At 35.7% G+C, this 26368-nt stretch overlaps 1 protein-coding gene across 1 annotated transcript; it reads right to left on the reverse strand.

The window, feature by feature from the left end:
• On the reverse strand, positions 1-26152 carry LOC121370015 (zinc finger protein 208-like). The gene is made up of 7 exons (XM_041495108.1): positions 26026-26152; positions 17953-21003; positions 11195-11201; positions 9050-11006; positions 7651-7837; positions 6387-6731; positions 1-5473 (listed from the first exon to the last, which is right to left on the reverse strand). The coding sequence occupies exons 2-7, from the start codon at positions 20794-20796 to the stop codon at positions 5033-5035; spliced, it is 5781 nt and encodes a 1926-aa protein (XP_041351042.1). The 5' UTR covers positions 20797-21003; positions 26026-26152; the 3' UTR covers positions 1-5032.
• Between the last annotated feature and the right edge of the window lie 216 nt (positions 26153-26368).

Consider the following 26368-nt stretch of genomic DNA (forward strand, 5'->3'; position numbering starts at 1 on the left):
TTACCAAAAAACACTTAACGGTAAGTAAAGTGCAATTTTATTTGTGAAAAAATGGGTTTAATAGCAAAAAACAACGCCGTAATGGTTAACAACAAGCCCCTTGTGTGTGTGTCCCTTTAAGACAGTTTATACTGCTATCTGTATGATGTAGTCTTGTTTTGCTTGCTTTAACAGTATAAGGACTAAACATGTTTACATTAATTTGGTAAACATAGCCAAATTTTATATTAACATTTCATAGACTTCTCAAGTACTTACTATATCGGGTCAAATTTAAATTAAAATTTTGTTTGGTTGGGGTTTTGGGTTTGTTTTGGGTTTTTTGTTTGTTTTGGGGGGTTTTTGTGGGGGTTTTTTGGGGGGGGGGGTAGCACAGCAAGTTTTGCCTTCAGTTTAATAGGGCACCAAGGTAAACATTTCCCTCAAAAGAAGGGCCTAAAGTCATCTTACTTTTCATCAAGTTTTGTTAAGACAAAAATGATTTCATTCTGTTGCATTGAGCCTTTGTTGAATACGGGTCTTTTTAATCATACTACCAATGATAATCTTACTATTTCTTAGAAATACAACATGGAATGTATAGGAATGGCATCGTAGCAAACCAAATAGTGCACCCTGGGATTCTTCTTACCATCAACAACGTTCAATTTTCAGCACACAATGACAAGTAAGAGCAATCACGGCACTTACTGTCAGTACTGTGGTGAAATTTGAACATCAAGTTGGATTGTATGGATAGAACGGTTATCTAATTTAAAGGGAGTATCTCGAGTTGTCCAATACATTTTTTTTAATTATTAAAATTAAACTAAACTGATGTTTTCTTACACTGAATATGAATAATTGTATGTTTGATGCATGTCTCTATGTGGATTTTTGGCTACATTTAATTTTTTCTTCCAAGCATAAAAGAAAATTTTAAATAATTTGGTGAAACCCCTGAATGCTCTGTATTTCATACTGTTATGTAGGTTTTATTACCAAGATGTGTTACATGTGAGAACACTAATCCACTGTCTATTTTAAGTTGGAATTGTTCTTTGAAGTAGTTTGTTGTTATTGGTGGGGGTTTTAATAACTCAGGTATAATTTTATTTAATATGAGTAACTTACTTACACCAAACATTTCCAATCCTATCAGGAAATATTATAATAATATTAAAACAAGAGTTCAATTTCTTTTTTAAAAAACAAAACATTAACAATACCCAACAACTACATAAAGCAACAAAAAATCCCCAAACAAAAGCCTAATCATGGCAACAAGCAGTTTTCCCAGCCCCATCCATAACTAATAAACCGGGAAATACCGTACCACTGCCATGATTTTAATGTCTGTATCTTGAAGTAAGACTACAGTACTCTAGCTTAATTAAAGATGTGACGTTATAAATACATTGGTTTTATCATAGTATCATATCAACAAAGACTAAATAACCTGTTTTCATTTTTCAACAGTTCAGCTGGAAATTATAATAGAATCAATCAATAAAATTGGTAAAAAAGGACATTTTTAAAAATGGGAATCAAAGTACCTGTAAAATATAGAAACAAATATTTTTTTGAAGAACTTCAATATAATCAAAACAATTTTTTTTTCAAACATTTAACAACTATATACATGAACCAAAACAAGAGAACTTGTATTTGAAAATTAACTATAATGAGCCAATACATTTTGTATTATTCTAATGCAGTTAATTACATTCAAACAAGATGATCCTTTAAAATAGTAACTAATCAATAACCTGGAGACCATACACTATAAAATGATAATTATTCAAGTCCTTGATTAAGGTTTCAAATAATGTGAAAAAAGACAATATTTAAACATGCTCTAAATATAAAACAAAAATTTCAGGCAATATATTGACTGAATTAATCAATATACATATGAAAATACAACAAAGGAACAAACCAAGAATATATACACCAATATTTAGAACCAAGTTATTATGAGTGTAAATTATCAGAGATGTGTGTGCTAACAGACCAACATTGACCAGCTTGAAATGCTCATTTTGACATGTATTGGTTATACAGTTTATCATTATATTAAAGACATAAAAACTGTTCAGGATACGATACCTTTTTAACAGTATATATTCCTTTCAATATGAATGTACTCAACAAAAATATGTTGTTTATATTATCGGACAGATTGGAAAACAATTTTCTATTTTTATTAAAGAACCATAACCTCCAATTCTAGTAATAAAAAATTCCATCTAGTCTCTTACTAACTCTTACATCTTTGGTAGAAGAATTAGGTCAATCCATGGAAATGATTCTGAATGAAATGGAGCATTATTAATGTAATAAATTCTCCGGGGGGTGGGGGGGGGGGGGGGGGGGGGGAGAGAGGAGAGACAAGAAAGATTACATCAACAAACATCTTTTCAATATGATATATCACAAGAAAAACCTATCTACAAAATCAGTTTCAAAATACTTAGAACAGTCAACAGGTTCCATGGATAGCAAAAAGTGTACACTGTAAAGCAACTCCCTAAAGGCAAAATGGTCAAGAATGAACAGAAAGGCAACACAAGCACTGTGGCACGCTTGTGTCAATTGTCAAGCACTGGATGTACAAATGTTAAAACTGTCGACTTATTAAAAAAAAAAAAAAAAAAAAAAAAAAAAAATCAAATATTTTATATAACTATTTAAAAAATATATATCTATATCAAGATTGTGGTAAAACCGCATACCTAAAATCTTACACCATGTAAGTTATCAAACAGTAATATGTTGGTCATAATGGACGTATTCTGAGAGAAACAATATTCCTTTTTTAAACTGTAAAACAAATTTAATGCCTGTATGTAAACAGCTGCTTAAGAAATGCTGCATACATGATATCTAACAGAGATTTAAACATCATTATCTTGATTTTTAACAAGAAACATACCTAGGAAAGGTACTTTATCTTTTTAATATTTAACACAAAACATAAATAACTGTACAAGTTTCTTCTTTCCCCATGACACAGCAATAAATGATGACACCATTATTATAGCTACAATACAGTTGATTATATGTACTGAATACAACTTACAAAACAAGTCAATGTATATGAATAATAAAAAAAAAGAAAAAAGAAAAGAAGGTACATACATTTAAAAAAATCATTGTTTTATACAGCAACAGCAATAAAGTTTCCAAAGTGATAAATATATACCAAAAAGACATAATGATGAAAAATATTGGCTAGTACTAAAACAATGCTCGAAGTAAAAAAAAAATATTAAAAAAAAATAATACAACTTGTCCTTGATTATGGGACAAGAAATTGATTACATGACACCAACAATATTACATTACTACATGTACAAATACCAACTATTTTTATTACACACATATTAACCCAGCACATATTTACAAAAAAGATAAGATATTTTCATATATATATAACAGGTCAAGTGAAATCACAGCTGATCATCCTGGTGCAGTTTTGCTATTTTTATGTACATTTTCTTATCAATAAATAATTTGCCCTATACTAATCAACAATGTTTTCTAGGGTAAATTTATATCATTCAGTAATGATTTTAGCACTCCATTCTGCATATAAATTTCTCCTACATTAATACAAAAGTATGACATGAAATATGAAGAGTATTCCCAGGTGGGTTAGTCTCATATTATCTAGTTAGAAAATTAATGGAAAGGTTTTTGGTGGTGTTTTTTTTTTAAAAAAGAACAAGTACTGAGGTGTGGTTCCTTTCCTTTCCTATTTATTAAAACAGAATTTTAATAGACAATACTTACAAAACAAAAAGTATGGGGTTTTTGGTTTTTGGGATGTTGTTTCATCTACAGTATTTCACTATCTATTTGGCTAACAACAAAACCAAGAGGCAAAAACAATTGAAATATGCAAATCCTCATTTTACAAAGGTGAACGTAAACATGAATTTGCTCTTAACCGTGTAACAATCAACAAACTTCTAACATGCAATGTGCTGTATGGGAAGCATACAACAGGTTTATGTGCATCTGAGAAAAAGCATTAACAATGCAGTTTGTGTTATTCACAGAACACAAGCAATCAATGAGTTCAAACAGTGTATGCATTTTGAGACACTTTTATCAAAATGTTAACCAAGGTGATTCTAAATTGCTGCAATCTGTTAAGTGGGGTATTTGAAAGACTGTTATTCCTGAACTCAAACAATATGAAAGCTATAGATAGTATCCATAAATGAATTTAAAGTTGTATTCACATACAGGCAACCCTGTAAGAAAACGTCCACAGCAAAAACACATGCCATTGAAAAAAAATCTGAATATAGTCCAAGGAAAAAAGTGCCGTAAAGAATTAAGAACTGCAGAACTGCACGGCAATCTCTGTGACATTGCCGATTGCCAAGGGCAACTGCAGGGGTTAGAAATGTGAAACAACTTCAACTCAATTCCAAATGAAAATAGACTGTTTATATTTAAAAACAAAAGCCACAATACATTATGAATGTGATCTTCAAGTTATTTAAAACTTTATCTCACAGTTAATCAAATGTAATGTTGTTTACTTATTCTAACCATATTCACGGATGGACGGAATATGTCAACTATTTCTGTGGACTAAATATTAGTATACAGACTGAATAAAGTGTATCAAATATCTATTCTTTCTACTACAAAAAACACATTTACAGAATTTTGACAAATACAAGTTTAAAAGCTATTTATAGCAATGTGGTCCCATTCAGAAGCTTCAATAGCTTAGTTAATTGGTAGTTAAAAAATAAAATCAGGCTATGATTAAAGTAGGAAAAGGATTTCTGAAATTGCCAGACAATAATGAACAGTTGCAGAAAACGGATAAAAGATAATTATATTTCATTAACAAATAATGCATATTTAATTACATCTATACATAATCCATCCATAATATGGGGAGTCTCATACATGTAGCAATAATACACATGGTTGGTTACATTTGAAAAATACATGATCATAATAACTGAAAAATACATAATAATGACAGCTAACAAGCTGTGCATAACTCTATAGTTCCAAACATCAACTAGTATGGAATATTATTCAAGTGGGAGAATTGTTGCAATCGAGCTTGTAGTTGGGCTGGTGTTTCCATGACGTTTTCCACAATACTTGACGCCAGCACTGCCTCGCTGATGCCTTGTGTGTACACCGAATGTACGGTGTTGTCAGTGTGCATGTCACCAAAGTGAATCCTCATGTGTTGTTGGATGGTGTCAGCGAGAGAAGTGGATGTCGACAGCGCTTTGGGCGACTCTTTCGGCTTGCGGGAGTACGGTTTCTCCCCGGCATGACTCCTCATGTGCGCGTTCAGGTTGTCTCTGCGTGAGAACTGCTTGCCGCAGATGGTGCAGGTGCAGGCCTTCACGCCCGAATGGATCAACATGTGTCGGCTCAGCTTGGACGACGCCGTGAACGTTTTGTAACACGTGTCACACTTGAATGGTTTTTCTCCGGTGTGATGCATCTGACAAAAATAAATTCATAGATTTGAGTTAGGTTTCTGGAAATTTCATGCCATTTCTGAAGCATAAAATTCTTATTTACAAAATTAAATGTGTAATTCAAGAATATTATAAAAAGTTTGTAAGTTTGTTTTCTTTAACGACACCACTAGAGCACATTTATTTATTATCAGGAAACCTGCTAAATTTTTTCATTAGTAGCAAGGTATCTTTTATATGCACTATCCCAGAGACAGGATTGCATATACCATGGCCCTTGATATAACAGTAATGGTGCATTGGTTGGAACAAGGATATCCCTGATGTAACATGGTATATAGAAATAGTGTGGGTGATAATAATTTGTCAACCATTTTAGAGGTGTCAGAATTAGTTTGCGTCAATTTGTCGCCAAGAAAACTACTTTGAATTGTGAAAATGATGAAAACAACTGGTTAAATACTGTTGTTAGGGAATGCATATATGATATTTCTGGAGTAGAATGTAAGTCAACATCACATGTTTTTACTTTGAAAAGGCAAGAAAAAAAAGAAAAAAACACTAGCTGTTTAAAAGGTTTCCAAACTGATGTATATTACAAGTCACGATTTGTGTGACTCTTCACTTTAGTAGGTGAAATGTTAGTTAGTTACCACATTTTTTAAAGATTGGCCTAACTAAATATTACCTGGAAGGAAATGTTTTATTTAATGAAACACTCAACATTTTATTTACGGTTATATGGCATCGGACATATGGTAATGGACCACACAGATACTGAGGGAGAAAACCTGCTGTCGCCACTTCATGGGCTACTCTTTTCGGTTAGCAACAAGGGATCTTTTATATGCACCATCCCATAGACAGGATAGCATATACCACAGCCTTTGATGTACCAGTCGTGGTGCACTGGTTGGAGCGAGAAATAAATATTACCTGATGTTCACGGAGGTTTGCTGACCGAGCGTAACATTTTCCACACGTGTCGCACTGAAATGGTTTTTCTCCCGTATGGTTACGGATGTGGAACTGCAGACTCTTCAGTCGTACGAAGGATTCGCCACAGATTTCACACTTGAACGGTTTCACCCCGGTGTGCAGCCGAACGTGCTCGTCCAGACTGAACTTCTGACGGAACTGTTTGCCACACAGCTCACAGGTGTAGAACTTGGCTCCTGTGTGGATTATTTTGTGCGAATACAGGCTCGACAAGCTGCAGAACTTCTTGTCACAAGAATTGCACGGATACGGGTCTTGTCCTGTGTGAGTCATTGTGTGTGCCTAAGTGAAAAAAAAAATTAAAAAAAATCCATCAACCACATTATTAATATGATATCTATTAATTACTATTTAATATTATACATTTTAAGATTGATGCATTTCATAAAAATAAATTTAAAAGAAAGAAAAAATAAGCCACATTTAAAAATCCTCAATGCCATTTGTAATTATCATGCATTAACTCTCATGCATCCAGCTTTACAATTTAAAAAATGTCATCACTGTACAAAGTTTCCGAAGTGAAAGCAACTAAAGGAACACTATTTTGTTGTGTGTAACATTTTAGAGGACATCCTAGTGAGTCTAATGACCGTAACAAGAATGTACACAAAATGTTAATTAATATTTTAAAGAAACCTACATCAGGATTGTTTTGGTTTTTTTACTTTTACTCAAAATCAATATCTATCAGTTGTTATCAGAAACTATATCCTTTAAAACACCATCAACTTTCACTAGATAATAGTGTCCAATGTTTAAAAATATTATTTTACAAATATCATGAAACAGAACCCATGTGCATGTTTCGTTATAACGTTTACAGAAATTTAGAGTGGGTTTTTTTTTATATTGCAATAACAATTCTAAACATAAAATCATATGCATGTTACATCATCAATAACGTTTACACAAATTTACACTGTTTTTAGTTTTCTTTTCGATATTGTGATAACCTTTCTAAACATAAGAATCATATGCATGTTACATCATCAATAACGTTTACACAAATTTACACTGTTTTTAGTTTTCTTTTCGATATTGTGATAACCTTTCTAAACATAAGAATCTGTAGTACATTACCCATCAATAACATTTACTACACAAATGTAGAGTTTTTTCCTTTAGAAATCTATTTGATATTGCCTAACCTTTTTAAACATAAGAATGTGCTAAATTCCGACATTATAAGACTTCTAACCTGCAGTGCAGACATGACTCGGAACTTTTCGTCACAGTATTGACAGGACAGAGCCTTCTCGCCGAGGTGAAAATTCTTCTTGTGTGACTTGAGACCCGACGGCTCCGTGAAGCTTTTATCACACTGATCACACTTGTAGGGTCTCTCACCTGTATGCTGACGAGTGTGGATCTTCAGGTGATCTAGTCTGCAAGACAAGCATTACACGAATCCGTAAGTGAACAACCGTAAATCATCTATGATATTAATGTGAGCAAATAATTAGTTGACACATTATATTTTACTTCACCACCTAGAAAAAAAGAAACAACCAAACATGTGTATCTATTACATCATTAGAAAGTAATCATGTAATGAACAAGTTAACATAAAAAAATGTATTCTGGACAAGTAAAATGAACAGTCCATTAATTATTATTGTTGTTGTTGTTGTTGATACTAGTATGATCTTTAAAAGTTGCATTTGCCAGATGCAAAAATTCAAATGTCTACTTGTCCCAACGCAATAATATGATGCATTATTTTAAAGATTTACAGTATATGTGCCAGGAGACTAATTCATGCAACATAAAGCATAAAATCAAATTCAACTTGATTCTTTTCAATTAACAATGTGCACATTTATATATATTTAAGGATTGTCTGTTATTTCTTTTACGTTCATCGGGGGATGAACAAAATAAATCATCCACAAACTGTGTGAATTGGTGATGCCGTTCTCACATAATTTTGCGGATGATTTTTTTTTATATACCTAGATGAATGTAAAAGAAATAACAGACAATACTTATCATTAAATTTGAATCATACAGGCTAATAATAACACTAAAACATCATACTTTATTTTCAATTATTTTTTATCCATAAACACTAATGCTCAATAAGACATATAAAATGATGTCATCAGATATGACGTTCCCAGACGAAGTAATTTGTACGTTCATCGAAAAATGAACAAACTCCTGTTGCTACGTCTGGACCAATGTGGTCATAGAATTGGATAATCACTCCGATAACAAGGTTTTCCAGGGAAAACAGAGGTACTATAACTAATGACTGGAGAAACCATAAATGGTTCTGTGAATTAATTTTATACAATTGCATAAGAAAAAAATAAAATTTTAGATACCCCCAACAAAATACAGGCATCATGCAATTAACAATGTTTTAAACTTTTAGTTCAGACATGTGAACAAAATAAGTCGTCAATGCCAATTTCCATACACCCCCAATTTAACATCACTTGACAAATTATAACTAAAATTAAAATATCTGCCAAAAAGAAAATAAACCTACAATGTAACATACAAGTATGTACTTATCAACCCATTAATGAGATGAGATTACATTAAACTAAATATTTCGGAAAATGGTAACCTCAAGATCTGTGAAGTCTCACCTGGCAAAGTTCCTTCCACACCACTCACAGAAGAAAGGTTTTTCCCCAGTATGGGTTCTCTTGTGCATCTTGAGCTTGTCATAGCGAGCGAAGCGTTTCTCACACTGGTCACACGTGTAGGGTTTCTCTCCAGTGTGCACTCTCTTGTGCTCAGTCAACTTGTGCAGACGTCGGAATGCTTTCTGGCATGTCTCACACTTGTACGGCTTCTCCCCGGTATGACTGCGAATGTGCAGCTTCAGTTTGTATGCAGAGTTGAACTTTCGATCACAGAACGTACAAGGAATATGTGCAGGTCTTGGCACTGTCTTGTTGGGCCGACGAGGATTATAGTTGGGGCTTGTGTCATCATCTACAGCATCCACATACTGGTCCTTCAGGTATGCCATATTGAATTTCAAGAGGTCTAGATCACTGATGTTTGGGTCATTTGGTAGGCTCAGCTTAACTTTAGATTCTGGTGTCATATCTAATTTATGGACTTTCATTTTGTGAAGTTTTAATTTATCAGACCTGGCAAATTTCTTTTCACAGTGATCACAGGAATAAGGTTTTTCGCCCGAGTGTGTACGGTAATGAATCCTCAATTTGTACAGTTCCAGAAAGCCTTTACCGCAGCCAGTACACTCGTATAATTTTTTACCATCTGGTAATATTGTGGGTTCTGGTGTAACAAAAAATCGGTCTACGCAAACTTTAGGCAATTCAGTCTTGAATGTAGTTCTCAGTCTTGCCTGTTGTAGTGGCTGTCTTTTCTTCAAACGAAGTAGTAACTTTTTCTTGAAATGCTGTCTGTTGCCTACTTTCATCTTTAACCGATTGGAAACTCGTACTGGTACTTTATCTGCCGACAGAGGCTTTTGCAGAACATTTGTCCTTGGCCGTTTTACTTGCCATACTGCGGACCTTGTCACTCGATTGGATGTCTTCTGCAAGCCAAGCTTATCGGCCAACTCCAGCTGCTCTGCATGTGACTTTCTGTGAAGCAGAAGTCCAGAAGATGTAGTGAATGCCTTTTTACATACATCGCATCGATACGGCTTTTGGCCAGTGTGAGAGCGCTTGTGAATTTTCAGACTTGCTGTGTGGCTGAAACTCTTCTCGCACACACTGCACTTGGTGGGTTCTGACGCATTCACATTTCCAGCATGCTGGCTGAGCAAGGTCAACAGACTCAAGGACGTCGTCCTGGAGATGAGCTTCTGGCACAGCTCACACTTGTAGACCTTGACGATTTTCAGTGCACAGAGTGTCCACTTGCATTCAAGATGTTCATTAGGAACGCTAGCCTGGGACACTGTTGCATTTCTATTGTTGTGAGCACTGGTTGACAAATCACCAATGCTTGATGAATCGGTCTTAAAATCAGTATAATCTGGAGGCAATGGGTCATGCAGCCGACGCCTCTCGCAATCATTAGCAAATGCATTTTCTTGTATCTCTTTCGGTGCGACTGTGTCATCTGCTTCAACCTTAATAGAATCTGTCTTATGTTCAGTCATGTATGACGAACTGCTGTGACCGCCATATTTGATGTTGCTAGTGCTGGGAACACTGCCCATATCAGCTTCATTAGTAGGCCACACAGGCTGCCTTGTATCTTGCATGTATGTTGAACTATTTCTCGTCATGTCCTTATTGGCAAACATGTCCATCTCAGATCTGTTGGGAAACCATGGAGCATGCCTTTGAACATAATTTGGATCCATGTAGGGTATGCTGTTTGGCAGACTGTTGCCCATGCTGTGCTTGTTGGGGTAGTTATCCATGTTGGTTTCATTAGCTGACCAGGAGGCAGGTCTGTCGGTGTGGGTGGAGTCCATCCTAGACATGTCGGTGGGCCAGGGCCCTGGAGGATAGGCCACAGCACTACTGGACAAGCTGCTCAAACACACTGCAGCCTCATTCTCATCGCTTGATCTACCGGTGTGAGGCAGGTGCTCCATGATGGACCAAGTGTACAGTTAATGTATCTGACAATCAATTTATTCCATTTTCATGATTTTCAGAACACTACTGACCTGTGATGGATGCAAAAATGAAATAATCATTAAAAAAACTAAAACATCAAGCAGTCTGTCACAGAAAGTGTTCAAAAAACATTAATGTTGAAATGGTCTTGAATCCAAACTTAAATGTAAATACTTCTGATCTGAAAAACACAAAAACAAACATAATTTTACAAATTGTTAACCATAATTATTAAAATAGTTTTAGCATTGTACAAAATGTTCACTTTTGCACTTGAATAAAACAAACTTCATAAAAAACAGAGACAAAAACTGCTTTATTACAAATGATTCTCCATTTGATGGCAACATTGTATGTTACATTTAGCTTTACGGCACTCAACACATTTTATTTACGGTTATATGGCATCAGACATATGGTTAAGGATGACACACAGAGAGAGAGAGAGAGAGAGAGAGAGAGAGAGAGAGAGAGAGAGAGAGAGAGAGAGAGGGGGGGGGGGAGAGGAGAGAGAGAGACAGAAAGAGAGAGGGAACCTGATCTCGCCACTTCATGGGCTACTCTTTTTGATTAACAGACAGATAGTACATACCATAGCCTTTGTTACACCAGTCACGGTGCACTGGTTTGAACAAGAAATAGCCTCATGAGGCCACCGACAGGGATCCATCCTAAACCGACCACGCATCAAGCGAGCGCTTTACCACTGGGCTACGTCCTGCTCCATAATTTTAAAGTTGGTGGATAGAACGTATAATTTTCTGAGATCACAGATGGAAGGCAACAACTACTTGTGAATCCTCAATTGAGATTTATGAATACTAATAAATACTATATTCTGTTTTAAAAATAAAGGTATATAGGTCCTACAGGTATTTATATTCTGATGGAAAAAAAAAATAGGGTCATAATTATAAACAGAACACATTTTGTTACTTCTATGAAACTTGGCCCAGAATTTCAAAACTTGTTCTCAAAATGTATATTTAGTACATTTTTGACAATCTTCATGTTTCCATTAGTAACAAATGACCTTTTATATGTACCATCCCATAGACAAGGATAGCATATTCCATAAACTGGGATCGATCCCAGACCAACCACTTTAACACTTGGCTACATTCCACCCTTTTGCTCTGGGTTAATCAACTGGTGTTCGAAATAAGTGAAAATATTGACGGACAAATAGATTTCAAGATGTATTTGTCCGGTGGACTAGTAAAAAAATCCTGCTTATTTCTATCACTGTTAATGTCCGATAGTTTAACCACGACACCACTGAGGCCTCTCAATACAGATACATATATTTGTATGAAAACTTTGTTTATTGTTAAATACAGCTAAATATGAAAATCCTCATTTGAATAGAACTTTAGCAGTTAAATTTTTCACATAATCAGCTTGCTTGAAAATTACCCAAATTGTTTGCTCACCATTTTTGTCTCAGTTTGCAATCCTGGTGAGAAACTAAATTTAATAATAAAAAAAAAAAAAAATCCTTGGCAATCAGTTATTTACTTTAAAGTAGTCACATTCAAGAATCATGAACAATTACCAACATAAAAAATAAGGCACAGCCACTTTGGCTGAGAGACTTGCATACTTTGTAGGGCATTGAAGCATATAACTAGGGCATTGCGGAAATTTGCAGAATGGCTGTTGTTAAATTTGAGCCCTGTAACATACAATTTTTTATTTCATGCTTAGTTAAAAACATTGTAAGTGGAACACCTTTAGAGATGTCGTGACCTCTTATTAGCTAATCAAGGCTAGCTCTGGGTGAGCAAAACATTTTGCTAAATTATCTAAAAATAAATCCAAAACCCAGTTATTTTCCAACAAAACATCAATTATTACTTGAAATTTGTTCGCCAAATTAAAATAAAATTAGACAATTATTCCTAAAATTCGCAATTGGCAAATTTGGCGAGTGGCAAAGCTAGCCCTGCAAATTGACATTGTCTGAATTTGGGTAGTGTGTCATGCACACTATTCTTTCAATTCATACTTGCACTGAAGAAATGTGACATGGAAGATTGCAAGTTTCTTGTGTTAATTATGACAGGTTCATAATCATTAAGAGTTATTTTTAATGAACATTACTGCTACAAGACTGTATTTTCACACAGGTTGCAAATTTACAACATTCCGTGCTTATGTGAAATCCAAATTTTGGGTTGTTCGCGTAAGATTATGAAATGGAAACCCCAAATATCAGCAAATAAATTGGTGTTGGTAGTCTAGGTTGGGGGTGGGGGTGGGGGTGCCAGTAACCTCCCAACTGAAAATCTTTATGTATTATCGCCCCCTTCCGACATGTGTATGTTAACACAAAATTACCCCCCAATAGTAATGAATCAATATCTGCCAAAGAGTTGCATTGTGTCATTAGTGAACTAATCCTCCAGTTATATTTTTGGTAAACAACTATACGTAGGCTAGGATGTTGCCAAGGTGCACCTCCTTTGAGGCTATGACTTATGTAGATACAGCATGCAGACAAACAAGAAAAACATATTCCGTTTGTACCCTTTACAACAATTGGGTATATCAAAATAACAATATACCGGTTAGCTATGTAGCGTCAAACCGGTGTTTTGTAAGACAATATTTAGTTTATGTAGGTTATACAAAATTTTTGGCTACGAAGTGTACGAGATCGAGACACCCACCCAGGTCACTACCTGCATTCGTTGTGCCACCTCTAGTTCGTCAAATTCGCCGCACCTTGTCACAAATTCACGTTCAACGTCTAATCAACGTAACTGTTTACGTAAATGCACAGCTGACTGTCCAGTGAGATTTGGTGACAAAGCAAACAAAACGTTTCTTTTCGCAAAACCCAAACAACTGGACAAGGGAAGCAGAAAAGGGAGCACCACACCGATCCGGATAACATCCGGCGACAGCTCATGAATATTAAGCGATATAACACGCATGTGCAAACTTTACCATTTAGCGGGGAATTCAATTTTACTATATTATTAGCATTATTAGGCTAAATCGATGCAGAAATCAGACTGAAATTCCAAAATATAAGACTCCCACTCTGCACCGCCCCCTGCTCCCCCCCCCCAAAGACCCTACATCAAAGCCGCCTTCCCATACACACAGGGGCGGATCCAGCAGAGTTTGGGGGATCACCTACCCTCTAACAAGTTTTTTTTTTCTCGTCTTTTTTTAACAATTACAACTAAGAGCATTTTTGGTGTGTTTATTTATTTTTTTTGGTTGTGGAGCTCTATTAATTATCGATCCAACCAGGGCACCACGACTGGTATATCATATGCAGTGGTATGTGCTATCCTGTTCGTGAGATGGTGCATACAATTTAGATGCCTTGCTACTAATGGAACATGTAGCGGTTTCCTCTAAGACTATATATACCAAATGATTGACATTCAATATCCGATGGTTTAAAGCAATGCGCACTAGTAGTGTTGTTAAGCAAAAAAAACAAAACAACAACAACAACAAAAAACCCGGCTCTAACATGCAGTTAGGATACAAATCGATTAAATACGAAGTTAGCAGGGAGGGGTCTAGACTGGCGAGCATTTGTTATATGGGGGTAGTCATGCTCCTGCCAGAAAATATATTGAAACCCTTCCCCTGGACATGCACCTGTACTTACCGGGAGGTTTGGCCCCTAAAAAAGATAATGACACATATATATATATATATATATATATTAGCTAGCTGGAGGTGTTGTATTATGTACAGGGCCATGATTCTTAAATTTATTGATCCCCCCCCCCCCCCCCCCCCCCACCTTCACTTATTTTAGACTAAGAAATAGTCCTGCTATTCCGTCCAGTTACACCTACGGTCTTGTATGCATAGGAATGATATTTGAAAATGACTGGCGGATCTCAGGGGTACCCCTTAAATTTTGCGGAATTTATTTAAAAAAAGAGAAAAAAAGAATACCTTTGGATTTTCTGGATCTGCCACTGGTGGGGTGGTTGGAGCACAATTTATACTAGAGGTGGGTGCAAGCCAGATTTCGATTTTATTTATATAAAGTTGGACAAGGGGAAAAAAAGTTTAAACATATTTTTTTCCCTCGTCAGTTAGGTACTGTGTGTGTGTGTTGGGGGGGGGGGGGGGGGCACAGCACAATTTCCAGTTTCTACTTTAGGTGCGTGTAGATCGAAACCGTCTAGTTCCGAGTTTCTTTGTTGAGTGTAGTTTCTGAGGGAACTTGACCAGACCCCGCCCCTAAAAACTTAGCTCACCAGTCTAGACCCCCCCCCCCCCCACACACACCACCCCGAACAATGTCCTGTGTACGCCAAGAACATTCGGTTGAGAGGTAATGGACTGGGTTGGGACAAGACTCCCCCCCCCCCCCACACACACACACCACCACCACCACCCAAAAATAACAATTTTCTATCAAGTGACTTATGTACCTCATACGAATGCTCACACCTCACCTCCCATTTGGTTTAGTTAAGAAATCCACTGAGCCACATAAATTATGTTCAACACATGATTTTATATTAATACATTATTCCACATACAAGACAGCATATACCAAGGTCTTAAGATTATACCTAATTAGGCCTAACCTGTTTTATAAATCTTTGCTAATGAGATTAGTAGATAATTCATTCACAAACATTGGTGGGTTTCTTTTTAAAGAAGATTGGGATTTAAACACACACAAAATTGGGGGTGGGTAGGTGGGGGGTCAAAACAATGATTTAATTAATACCATACGAAAACAGACTTCATTAAAAATTGAAATGTTTTATTTCGTAAAGAAATATGAACACAGAGAACAATGCAGATCACTGAACGTCTTAACAATAACACATGGTATTCAGTTGCCATAATACACAGCAAATGTTTCATCATACAATAATAAATGCAAAAACAATCTCACTCAAGGCTTTTGCTGCATCATCGTACAATAATAAATGCAAAAACAATCTCACTCAAGGCTTTTTCATTGCAGCAAGTCTACATATGATGTCATATCGTAGGTTGACTGTTTATTACAAAATTATTACTAAATTGAAAAAAAAACAAAAAAACAAACAAACAAAATATTTCATTATTATTATTATTATTATTAAAAAATAAACAGGAATGATCTTATTAAACTTGATTCAACTTTGTTCAGGATCCTTGAAATTTGAAAAGAATATTAGAATGCATACGTCCATATGCAATCAACACCTCTCTGCATCAGTGGTGTCTGCAAAAATGAGAAAAGTTTCTATATTTATGAAATTATAATAAAATATAAATAAATAAATACTCTATCCCATCTCAACACTGTGTCCATGGGCAATCATGTCCACTTCCACTTTGTCCATGGGCAATCGTGTCCACTTCCACTTTGTCCATCCCAGCATGTTGGCACATAATATTTTCTAGTCCAACAAACTTCAAATAAATTAATCTGGATGATAACTTGGTAATCAATAACACATCATGTACATAATTACTGACTGTATGTAATGAAAAATGTACAATATATAAGGTACCAAGTACTCAAACTGTTTTGTGTGTACTGACCGCAAATTATAGCTACTTATTTATAATCATGCCTGAACCTCTTGGATGTAAACACGTTAATAAAGTAACAGTAACAGTATTAAAAATCTCATTTCATTAAAAGCAAGACATGAAGATAAAGCTTAGAATTAATTCAATAAAACAGTTTGTTAAATTATTGTTAGAAATGACACACATATGTAATTTATTCTCTTATCTATAATGAACTACAGTTGTTATAATAATTTATATCCCTTCTGTTCACAAAGGCATGTTATCAGATCCTTTAGATTGCATTTAAAAACAAGTTTGTATTATATTTGTGATAAATGCTTGTGAAAGTCCAATGTCTGTGGAATGGTACTTTACTTGATGCGTTTGTGGGAGATTTACCATGAGATTGTTTAGAGTTCTCTTTATCTGCACAAGAACCAAATTAAATGAATTTTGTGATATTAAAAACACCAGGATGACCAAAACCACTTCGAATGTATGGAAATCAAAAACGGTTATAATAGTCACAAATATGTGTTAGTGTTTAAAAACTAGGGTATGTCCCTTTAAGAGAAACATATCAGATATGTAATCCTACCTTATACTCTGGCTCATCAAGGCAATAGCTATATTATTAGTTATATATATGTTGTAGCAAGCAATAAACCCACCTCAAGCAATTAAAAAAACATAAATAAAAAAATCTGCCCGAACAAAACAAAACAAAAAATAAAAATCAGTCTGTCCTAAAATTATGCTAAATTCAGTAGTCACGCATATACACCTAAATGTATGCAAGACCCCTATACATCACTTAAACAGTATTTGATTCAGTTTGCACACTGACCCCTAAATGAACAAGAAATACCCTTCCAGATATGTATTACCGGTATGCAACAACAACACAAAAAAAGAAAGAAAAAGGAGTGGGAGAAAATAAACATAGAGAATAACACTGAATGTTGTACAAGTACATGTTCTTCTATCGTTATTTGCTGGAAATCGCTGCAGTTCCAGTACATCATCAATTAATTGTTGAAACTTGAATAGCATGATCAGATAACTAACATCTTGTGCTAGCTTCAGATAAACATGGAATACAACAACATTTGAGAAACTGTATAAGACCAGAGATAAGCAGCAGAGGATGGTATCATTCATTGCCACTGCTGGCCTAAAGGTGATGTCAATTAACAAGAAAAAGAAAAACAACCTGTGTACTTATAGTAACAGCAGTTTGCATTCACAGAATAAAATTAACACTATCAAATAACAAATTTGTAGTCAACACGGATCATTTTTAATATGACATTTTCTTGTTATTCATAAATTATATCAAATTTCCAAATAATCAGTTCTGTAGGATTGAAGTGATAATTTAATAGCTAACAATGTTGATTTTGATTCTATAGTCACTTTTGTCTCTAAGCAACAGAGCCTTCTGGGACATCTGGGTTTATTACAACATATCTTGTGTGATCACCTTCATTGGATGTCAGAGTAAATGCTATTCTGTCATTATGTGCTGGAGATTCCTGCAATTCTAGAACATCACCAATTACTTCTTGATTAGCATTATCAGACGAACTCACGTCTTGTGCTTCGGTCACATAAGTAATTTGTCCATTGGGTGAAATAACCTCTTGTCCCTGGGTAATGAAGGTTATTTGCTCATCTGAAATTTGCTGTCCCTGGGTTATATAAGTCACTTGGTCATCTGGCAAAAGTCCATACTGTTCCTGAGTTAGATAAGTGACATGTTGATTTTCATCATTTGCATCAGGTTCTTGACTTATAACAATATAGTGTGTTTCATTTGGTTCTTTCTTGATATGTGAAGTCGCCATTACTTCCTGCACAATTTGCGATGCAAAAAGCAACTCATTTACATCTGTAGCTGACACAGTTTGGACTCCAGTGGTGTCAAATACTGGCTTTCGGTCTTCAGTTTCACTAGGCTCTCCAGTTGCTATGAACTCAAGACGATCCAGATGTCTGCTATCAGAAACCATCGTTGACATATCTTCCACATCTTCTTTCTCAGTTTTCACCACAAATGTACTGGACACAGGTACATGATGTTTCATTCTACGACGGATTGGCTTATCCTTGTTGCGTAGGTGTATTAGCTCGTGTCTTTTGAGGTGGGATGGTGTTCGAAACCAGGTTCCACACAGGTCACATTGATATGGTTTTTCTCCGGTGTGAATCCGCTTGTGGACTCTGAGAGAACCCATTTCTGTGAGAACTGTACCACATATATCACAAGCGAATGCACCTTTCCTCTTTTGCAGACACCGGGCTCTGTGTTTCCGGAAATAAACATAGTCTTTAAAGTTTACACCACATTTATAGCACAGATAGCTCTTTTCTCCATTGTGTGAGCGGACATGAATATTAAGTCTCTTCTCACTGGTGAATTTCCGTCCACAGTGGCTCCAAGGGCAGACCAGTACCACCGTTTCCTTGACTTTGTTATGGACATTTTCCATATGAACTGTCATTTGCCGGAGTTTGTAAAAAGTGGTAGGACACAAGTCACAAGAATACTTTTTTCTCAGTGGTGCATCTCCTACATTGTGTTTGATTCTACAATGCAGAAGATAATTGTTCTGAACTTTGAACCTCTTCTTGCATAACTCACAAGGATAAGGATAAACCTCACCATGCTCTTTGACATGGGCATTCAACTGGGGAGCAGAACAAAAACTCTTTTTGCATATGTGGCATATCTGAATTTGAGCACTGGCCATATGATTTTTCAAGTATTTTTCCATATGGAAACCTTTATCACAAGTAGAACACCTGTAATCTTTACTTGATCTGTGAAGCCGTAGGTGCTGTTTTAAGTAAGTTCGACAACGAAACTCCTTTGAACAACAATCACACCTGTAGGGTTTCTCTCCTGTGTGAATTCTGTTGTGAACATCCAGTTTTTCTCTGGAACTAAATGACAAGTCACAGTCGAGACAATTAAAAGGTTGATCTCCACTATGAATTTGTTTATGTATCTCCATTTTGGACTTATTGTTAAACATTTTCTTGCAAATATCACACTGGTAGTCATTAACCCTATTCTTTTTATGTTCCAACATGTGCGCTTTTAAAGTTTCTTTGGAAAAAAATGAATGTGGACAGAGGGAGCACTTGCGTACTTTTATTCGTTTTCTTTCATTCTTAAGCCTTGGCAAAAGTTTCTTATATGACTTTTTTGGATCTATATGCCGTGTATTGTACTTGTGATCTTTGCTTGTCACTTTAAATTCTTCAAAAGAAATATCACTGTCTTCAGAATGAAAGATTTCATCAGCATCTGATACTGAAGAATGGTGGGAGTCTTTATTTGGCTTGTCTTTCTTTGCTGCTGGTTCATTAACAACAACTGTCTCAGACTTTGGCAAGCTATCCCCACCTTCATGCTTAATTTGGTCAGAGAGATCAACTAAAGCTTTAAGTTTTTTCGATGCAGGTAGGTCAGTTACAGATTCCGAATCACTGTCAACTTTATCTTGAGAACCTTGTAATGCAGGGTGTTGTGCATCACCCTTTGTTTTGACATCACTTGCCTCTTCTTCTACTTGTGAAATGGCACTGTCAGATAGACAGCCATTAGCTGTCTCAACAAAGGGAGACATATCTGGAAGACTAACACTTGTAGCTTGTTTTTGCAACTGTTTTTGATTGGTTTCTGCATTAGGAAAACTAACACCTCCCTCTTTTTCCACTTCAGTGATTTTAGAATCACCTGAATATTCAACTTTAGTTTTTTTTGGAATGTTCTTATTTTTGTGCCGATTACCGCCTGTAACAATTACTTTTATCTTTTTAGGTTTTGTCAGCTGTGACAAAGATGCCTTGGATATTTTATCAACATGCTTTGCTGATTTACTTCTGGTCACTGGAACAGACACTTCCTTGGCTTTCGTTTTCATAACTGTAAATGCTTTTTCTCCGCAACAGTGAATTTTCTTATGAAGTTCAAGGCCAGAAAATGTGAAAAAATCACTCTCACACAGAACACATAAATAAGGCTTTGAATCTGTATGTACCCGCTTATGCACTGCAAGGCTGTACTTTTGGCCAAATGTTTTTTCACAAAACTTACACTTAAAACTTTCCCACTTCTTGAATTCACCTATCAGCTGTGCAAGAGAACTGCCTAGATTAAGAGTTTTTCTCTTGGTTATTTCATTACAACAAATCACACATTTATAGACTCTAACAATGTGGAGAGAAACAAGTGACCATTCACACTTCGAATGCTCATTTTTCATAGCTGGTCAGGATGTGTGGGAGTTTTCTGAAACCTGGTTCATGCATCCACATAACAATGTTTGTTTTTTTATCCTGAATATAAAACTTGTGTTATATTCCAAGCTAAGGTTAATATAAAATGCACAAATGACACATCATATGATTCTATCTTTTGTCTTGATTCCTGTCTGATGTTTTTCAATTCACAAAACTATGGCATACCATTCCTGTAAAAAATGAAGAATATACATGTTAGAAGGTCTGAATGCATCACAAGCATTAATATAGATTTATACATACATACATTTAAAGTTTGTTTCGTTTAACGACACCATGAAAGCACAGTGATTATTAATCATCGGCTGTTGGATGTCAAACATTTGGTCATTTTGACATATAGTCTTAAGAGAAGAAACCTGCTACAATTTTCCATTAGTAGCGAGGGGTCTTTGAAATTCACCATCCCACGGCCTTGATATACCAGTTGTGGTGCACTGGCTGGAACAAGAAATAACCCAATGGGCCCAAAAATGGGGATTGATCTCAGACCGACCACACATCAATTGAGTGCTTTACCACTGGTCTAACCCCCCCCCCCCCCCACACACACACAGAAAGAAAGAAGTGTTTTATTTAACGACGCACTCAACACATTTTATTTACGGTTATATGGCGTCAGACATATGATTCAGGACCACACAGGTTTTGAGAGGAAACCCGCTGTCGCCGCTACATGGGCTACTCTTCCGACTGGCAGTAAGGGATCTTTTATTTGCGCTTCCCACAGGCAGGATAGCACAAACCATGGCCTTTGTTGAACCAGTTATGGATCACTGGTCGGTGCAAGTGGTTTACACCTACCCATTGAGCCTTGCGGAGCACTCACTCAGGGTTTGGAGTCGGTATCTGGATTAAAAATCCCATGCCTCGACTGGGATCCGAACCCAGTACCTACCAGCCTGTAGACCGATGGCCTGCCACGACGCCACAGAGGCCGGTGCACACACACAGAGTATTGCCATGAATGGCAAGTGATCGAGCCTGCTCCCCTCCATACTAACCTGAACAAATTTAAATTTTGGGAGAGCATTTCCTTTCAACTTATTTCCGTGCTTATATCCAATTAAGGTTCAAGCACACTGATCTGGGCACACACCTCAGCTATCTGGGCTGTCTGTCCAGGACAGTGGGATAGTTGTTAATGGTTAGTGAGAGCGAAGAGGGTATAGTGGTCTTACACTTACCCACCGAGTTATTAAAACTCGCTCTAGGTGGGAGCCGGTACCGGGCTGTGCAAATCCTGTACCTACCAGCCTTATGTCCGATGGCTTAACCATGTCATACCAAGGCCAGTTTAGAACAGCAGCAAACTGATAAGACTTGTAATAAATTTTTAAATATATTTTCTTTGAAACATGTGGTCAGGTGGATAAAAGTAAAAATACAACATTACCCTTATTGGTGGAAATTTCGATCTGGCTACATTAAAGCTATTATAACATATTTAATGTCCTACTAGAAATCGAAAGCTCTCTGCCAATCAAATCACATTAAAAGTACACTCATCTAGAGTTCTGTGCCGTAGCGTTTTAAATTTGCTTTTGGTTATAAACATGACAAAATGTTTGGACTTCTCGATTCCATAAAACCTGATAGTGTCCAAAATGTAGTCAGTGATTGTTTTATTTCATCAGTATGTTTGGATATTCGTTTAAAAAACACCCACGCACTTGTAATTTCAACCAAAATATGTTTAAAGCTGCAGTCCCTGGAATATTTTTATTATTTAAGCATATAGAATAGATGATTCAGTTCTGTTTAGTATCAAAAAGGTCCACCACATCGCTATAGTTTCGCAATGCTCGCTTATCTACATTATCTAGGTCAACTACAAACGCAATGGCCAACTTTGTTTTTCTTCATTTAGCGCGACGCCAGTAGAACTGGGACTTTACGTGATTTGTGCAGGCGCTGAGCTTCTCACATGATTTTGAACAAATTTAACTGTCTTGATTGAGGGGTTGTCTGATATCTCCAAAACATATTTATATCCATAGAGGTATGGTACAACGCCTTTCCAGGGGTTGGTGAGTGGGGGATTTGCCTTGAAATTTTGACAGTGGCCAGCTTTTGGCATACGCGTTACATGTAAGGGGGTGTTACTAATTACGTAATGCTCTAGAGGAAGAGGGTGTTGTGTTCGATTTACGTAACATTTTTCAAGACTATGTGTTATTTTTATTCATTATTTAGACCTAAAAAGGTGAGTTTTTAAAATGCGCAGTCAGTCTAGGATCGATCCTCATCGGCGAGTATATAAAAGGCCATGGTATGTGATATCCTGTCTGTGGGATGGTACATATAAACGATCCCTTGCTAAAAAAATGTAGCAGGTTTCCAAGGCGCGTGTGCAGGGATTTCAGCAGGGTTGGGGGTTATAGAATGTGTTGAGCGAAGTTTATATGGGGCCATGCTCCCCCAGAAAATACATTTCAATTTTTTAAAGCTTGGGCAGGTAAGGGTTTCGACCTCCAATACCCCCTCCCCCTGCACATGCACCCGATTCCTCTCTAAGATTATATGTCAAAATTACCAAATGTTAGACATCCAACAGCAGATGGAAGGAAGGATAGGATATGTTTCATTTAACGAATGCACTCAACACATTTTATTTGCGGTTATATGGCGTCGGATGATTATTAAATCAATATGCTCTAACACTGATGTCGTTAAAAAAAAAAAAAAAACCTAACTTTACCCTTTCCAAATGAAAGAATATTTATTTCAATCTGTTGATTTTAACACACGTAAAATTAAGAAGTGAAAACGTTCACTGTCTACTTTAGTATATTTTATTTAAAAATGATTAAGGTGTTACTAGTATACAAACTAACTTTGAAAGTTCAACTAACACTTTATAAAATATTAATTCTGAAATAGGAAGGTATGATTGTCGATAATACGTTGTCAAAATCAAACCGGTTTTAACGAAAGACTCTAGTACCGTATCCTCAACCGAACGTTCTTCGTACAGCGCAAGATTTCTCTTTTAAATTTTTTTAGACGAACCCTACAATTTGAAATCGGCAAACGCACATGTTAACTGAAACTGACAACAGGCTGTCATTTGTGCTTTGCCGAGCTATGGCGGCACAGCCGACGAATCGAGCGTATACTTTTGACGATCTCTGCTCATAGCGAACACACACAAGTTTTTTAAAAGTGCATTTGAGCTTGTATTTCATATTTGTACATGTTATAATATGGTAACCAGAGACTGTAACTTTAAAGTGACATGTTTTCTGAGGTATAACGGAATATTATGACCTAACATTGTTCCACACTATATAAATGAGTTACAAAGGACTACAAAAATTGTAACATGAGAATGTCATTTTAGCCTACCAAGAAACTAATGTCATTTTCACATCTTTGGTTTGGCTTCATACACAATAAAAATAACATATCTAACTAATTTTTTAATATGATATATTTGACAAAAGTTAACCTACTTTTAATTATTTTTTCTTTTAAAACTTAAACTTAATATTTTATCTAAATTTTAAAAAAATTGTTAACTGTGTTGTCTGCTCTCAAAACTATTTTGACACGTGTGAAAGTAACCAGACCAGTTTTCATTTTAATGCCACATGGAGAAGCATGCTAATAATAGAGTTAATTTTGAATCTGATTAATGCCAGTTTTAAGAAAGCTGGAAAAATTCCAATGCAAAATTACAACTGAAATTTGTTTTGTTTGAACATTACTAATGCACTCAACGAATGCACTCAACGGTCTTCCAACAAAATCTTGTAATTAATTTGTTTTACTATTTCTAAAATATGACTTTGAACTGAAATTACCCCAAGATGTTTTATTTATTGTGTACGAAGACAAGTCATGGGTGCGAAAAGTGTTTGTCGTCAACCATGGCAAGGAAATAACTCTATAGGCCTACTCAGCAATAACCATTTATATTTTACCTTTAAATTTGTACGGTACTCGATTAACTGGTTAAATGTTTTAAATTGGGTGTCCATGTGTGTAAGTGGTCCAGACATGGACACATTTTATGTATGTGTTCATTTATGCGATTACTAGTAACTTATGGTTTTGTATCCACTTGTGTGTTTTCGGACACGTTTCCTTACTTACCACTATATGATCTGGTCGGCAAAAACGTATTTGCAGCCGTATGCCGGACTGCACTACCCACCGCATAAATGGATACCATCCTATATTAAATCATTGTGTGGGGTTTTCAGCCATGACTGCATCCACATAATAGACATACACAAGAGAAAACGCTAGTTTAAACAAGTGCTCAATGCTTAATAAATTAAATTAATTCAAACATCACCAGTGATTTTAGTTAGAATACCAACATAAATGTTTAGTCTCTTTTATCTTTTAACATTTTGATATAAGCCTTTTTTTTTTTTATGGAGATTGATTTTTTAATGATTTTTTAAATCTGAGTTTTTATTATTATCATCCATTAAAGGCTTTTGTAGGAGATATCGCTGGCACTATAATTTGCGATATCTCCTGCGAGGAGATATCGCTTCTTATAATCTCGATTGGTCAAATTTTAATCACAAGACAATGTTTTGTTACGTCAGTGTGTTTGTTTCAGTGCTAAACCTACCATTAGTAACGTCACGCCAACGCCGTTCTGCTAGTTAACGAGTCTACTGCTGACATTTAACCCACATTACTGACATTGTTTACAACTGTCGCAAATGAAAAGAATGATAATGGATGATGAAAAAAGAATACCCCCTTGTGTCTTGTGATATCATAATTCATCAGCACTCGTTGATAAAAGTATAAAATCCTCGGCAAGCCTCGGATTTCCTACTTTTATCAACTCGTGCTGATAAATTATGATATCACAAAACACTCATGGAGTATCATCTATTTATTATTATTTGGCCTATTATTTTTTTAATGGGAGGGTGAAACAATATTTAGGACTTCTTTTTGTGATTATTTAATATATAGGCCCTACAACCATCATTTTAAAACTAAAAGGCATTTATTTTATTACATACACAATAATAAAACTCAAAAGCAAAACAGTTGTGATTTGCTTTTAACACAAAACAAAAACTTTTTTTCAAAGTAAATATTTTTGTCCATTTTAGCGCGAAAACGCTAAACTGTGTTGAGAGACGACAAGCACTACGTAGATTTTGAAACTGTGTAGAAAGACCTTTTATCGTCTTAATAATAACACCTATTTATACCTATGTGTCTTCTATATAAAATTTTATATCAGCTTCTTTTCTTCGGTCAGATCGATCTGTTTTTATATCTCGACATGTAAAATTATTGCTTAAGAAAATTATTTTCAGCCAAATCACTGGCAAATCATTAACCGGAACTATTTCCCGAAATATGTAAAACCTTTAACACAGAAAATGTGGAAGAGGATTTAACCTGTTTTAAGTTGTTTTTTGTTTTTTCTCGAGACGGGATGCAAGTCATGCAACACAGTAACTAAAATTAGTCTGAACTGACGTAGAAAGTGTGGGTGAAAAAGTATTGACGTAATGTGCACCTAGCACTACACAGTAACTAGTTATTGAC

Source organism: Gigantopelta aegis, chromosome 4, assembly GCF_016097555.1.
Source record: "Gigantopelta aegis isolate Gae_Host chromosome 4, Gae_host_genome, whole genome shotgun sequence".
NCBI classification, from domain to species: Eukaryota; Metazoa; Mollusca; class Gastropoda; order Neomphalida; family Peltospiridae; genus Gigantopelta; species Gigantopelta aegis.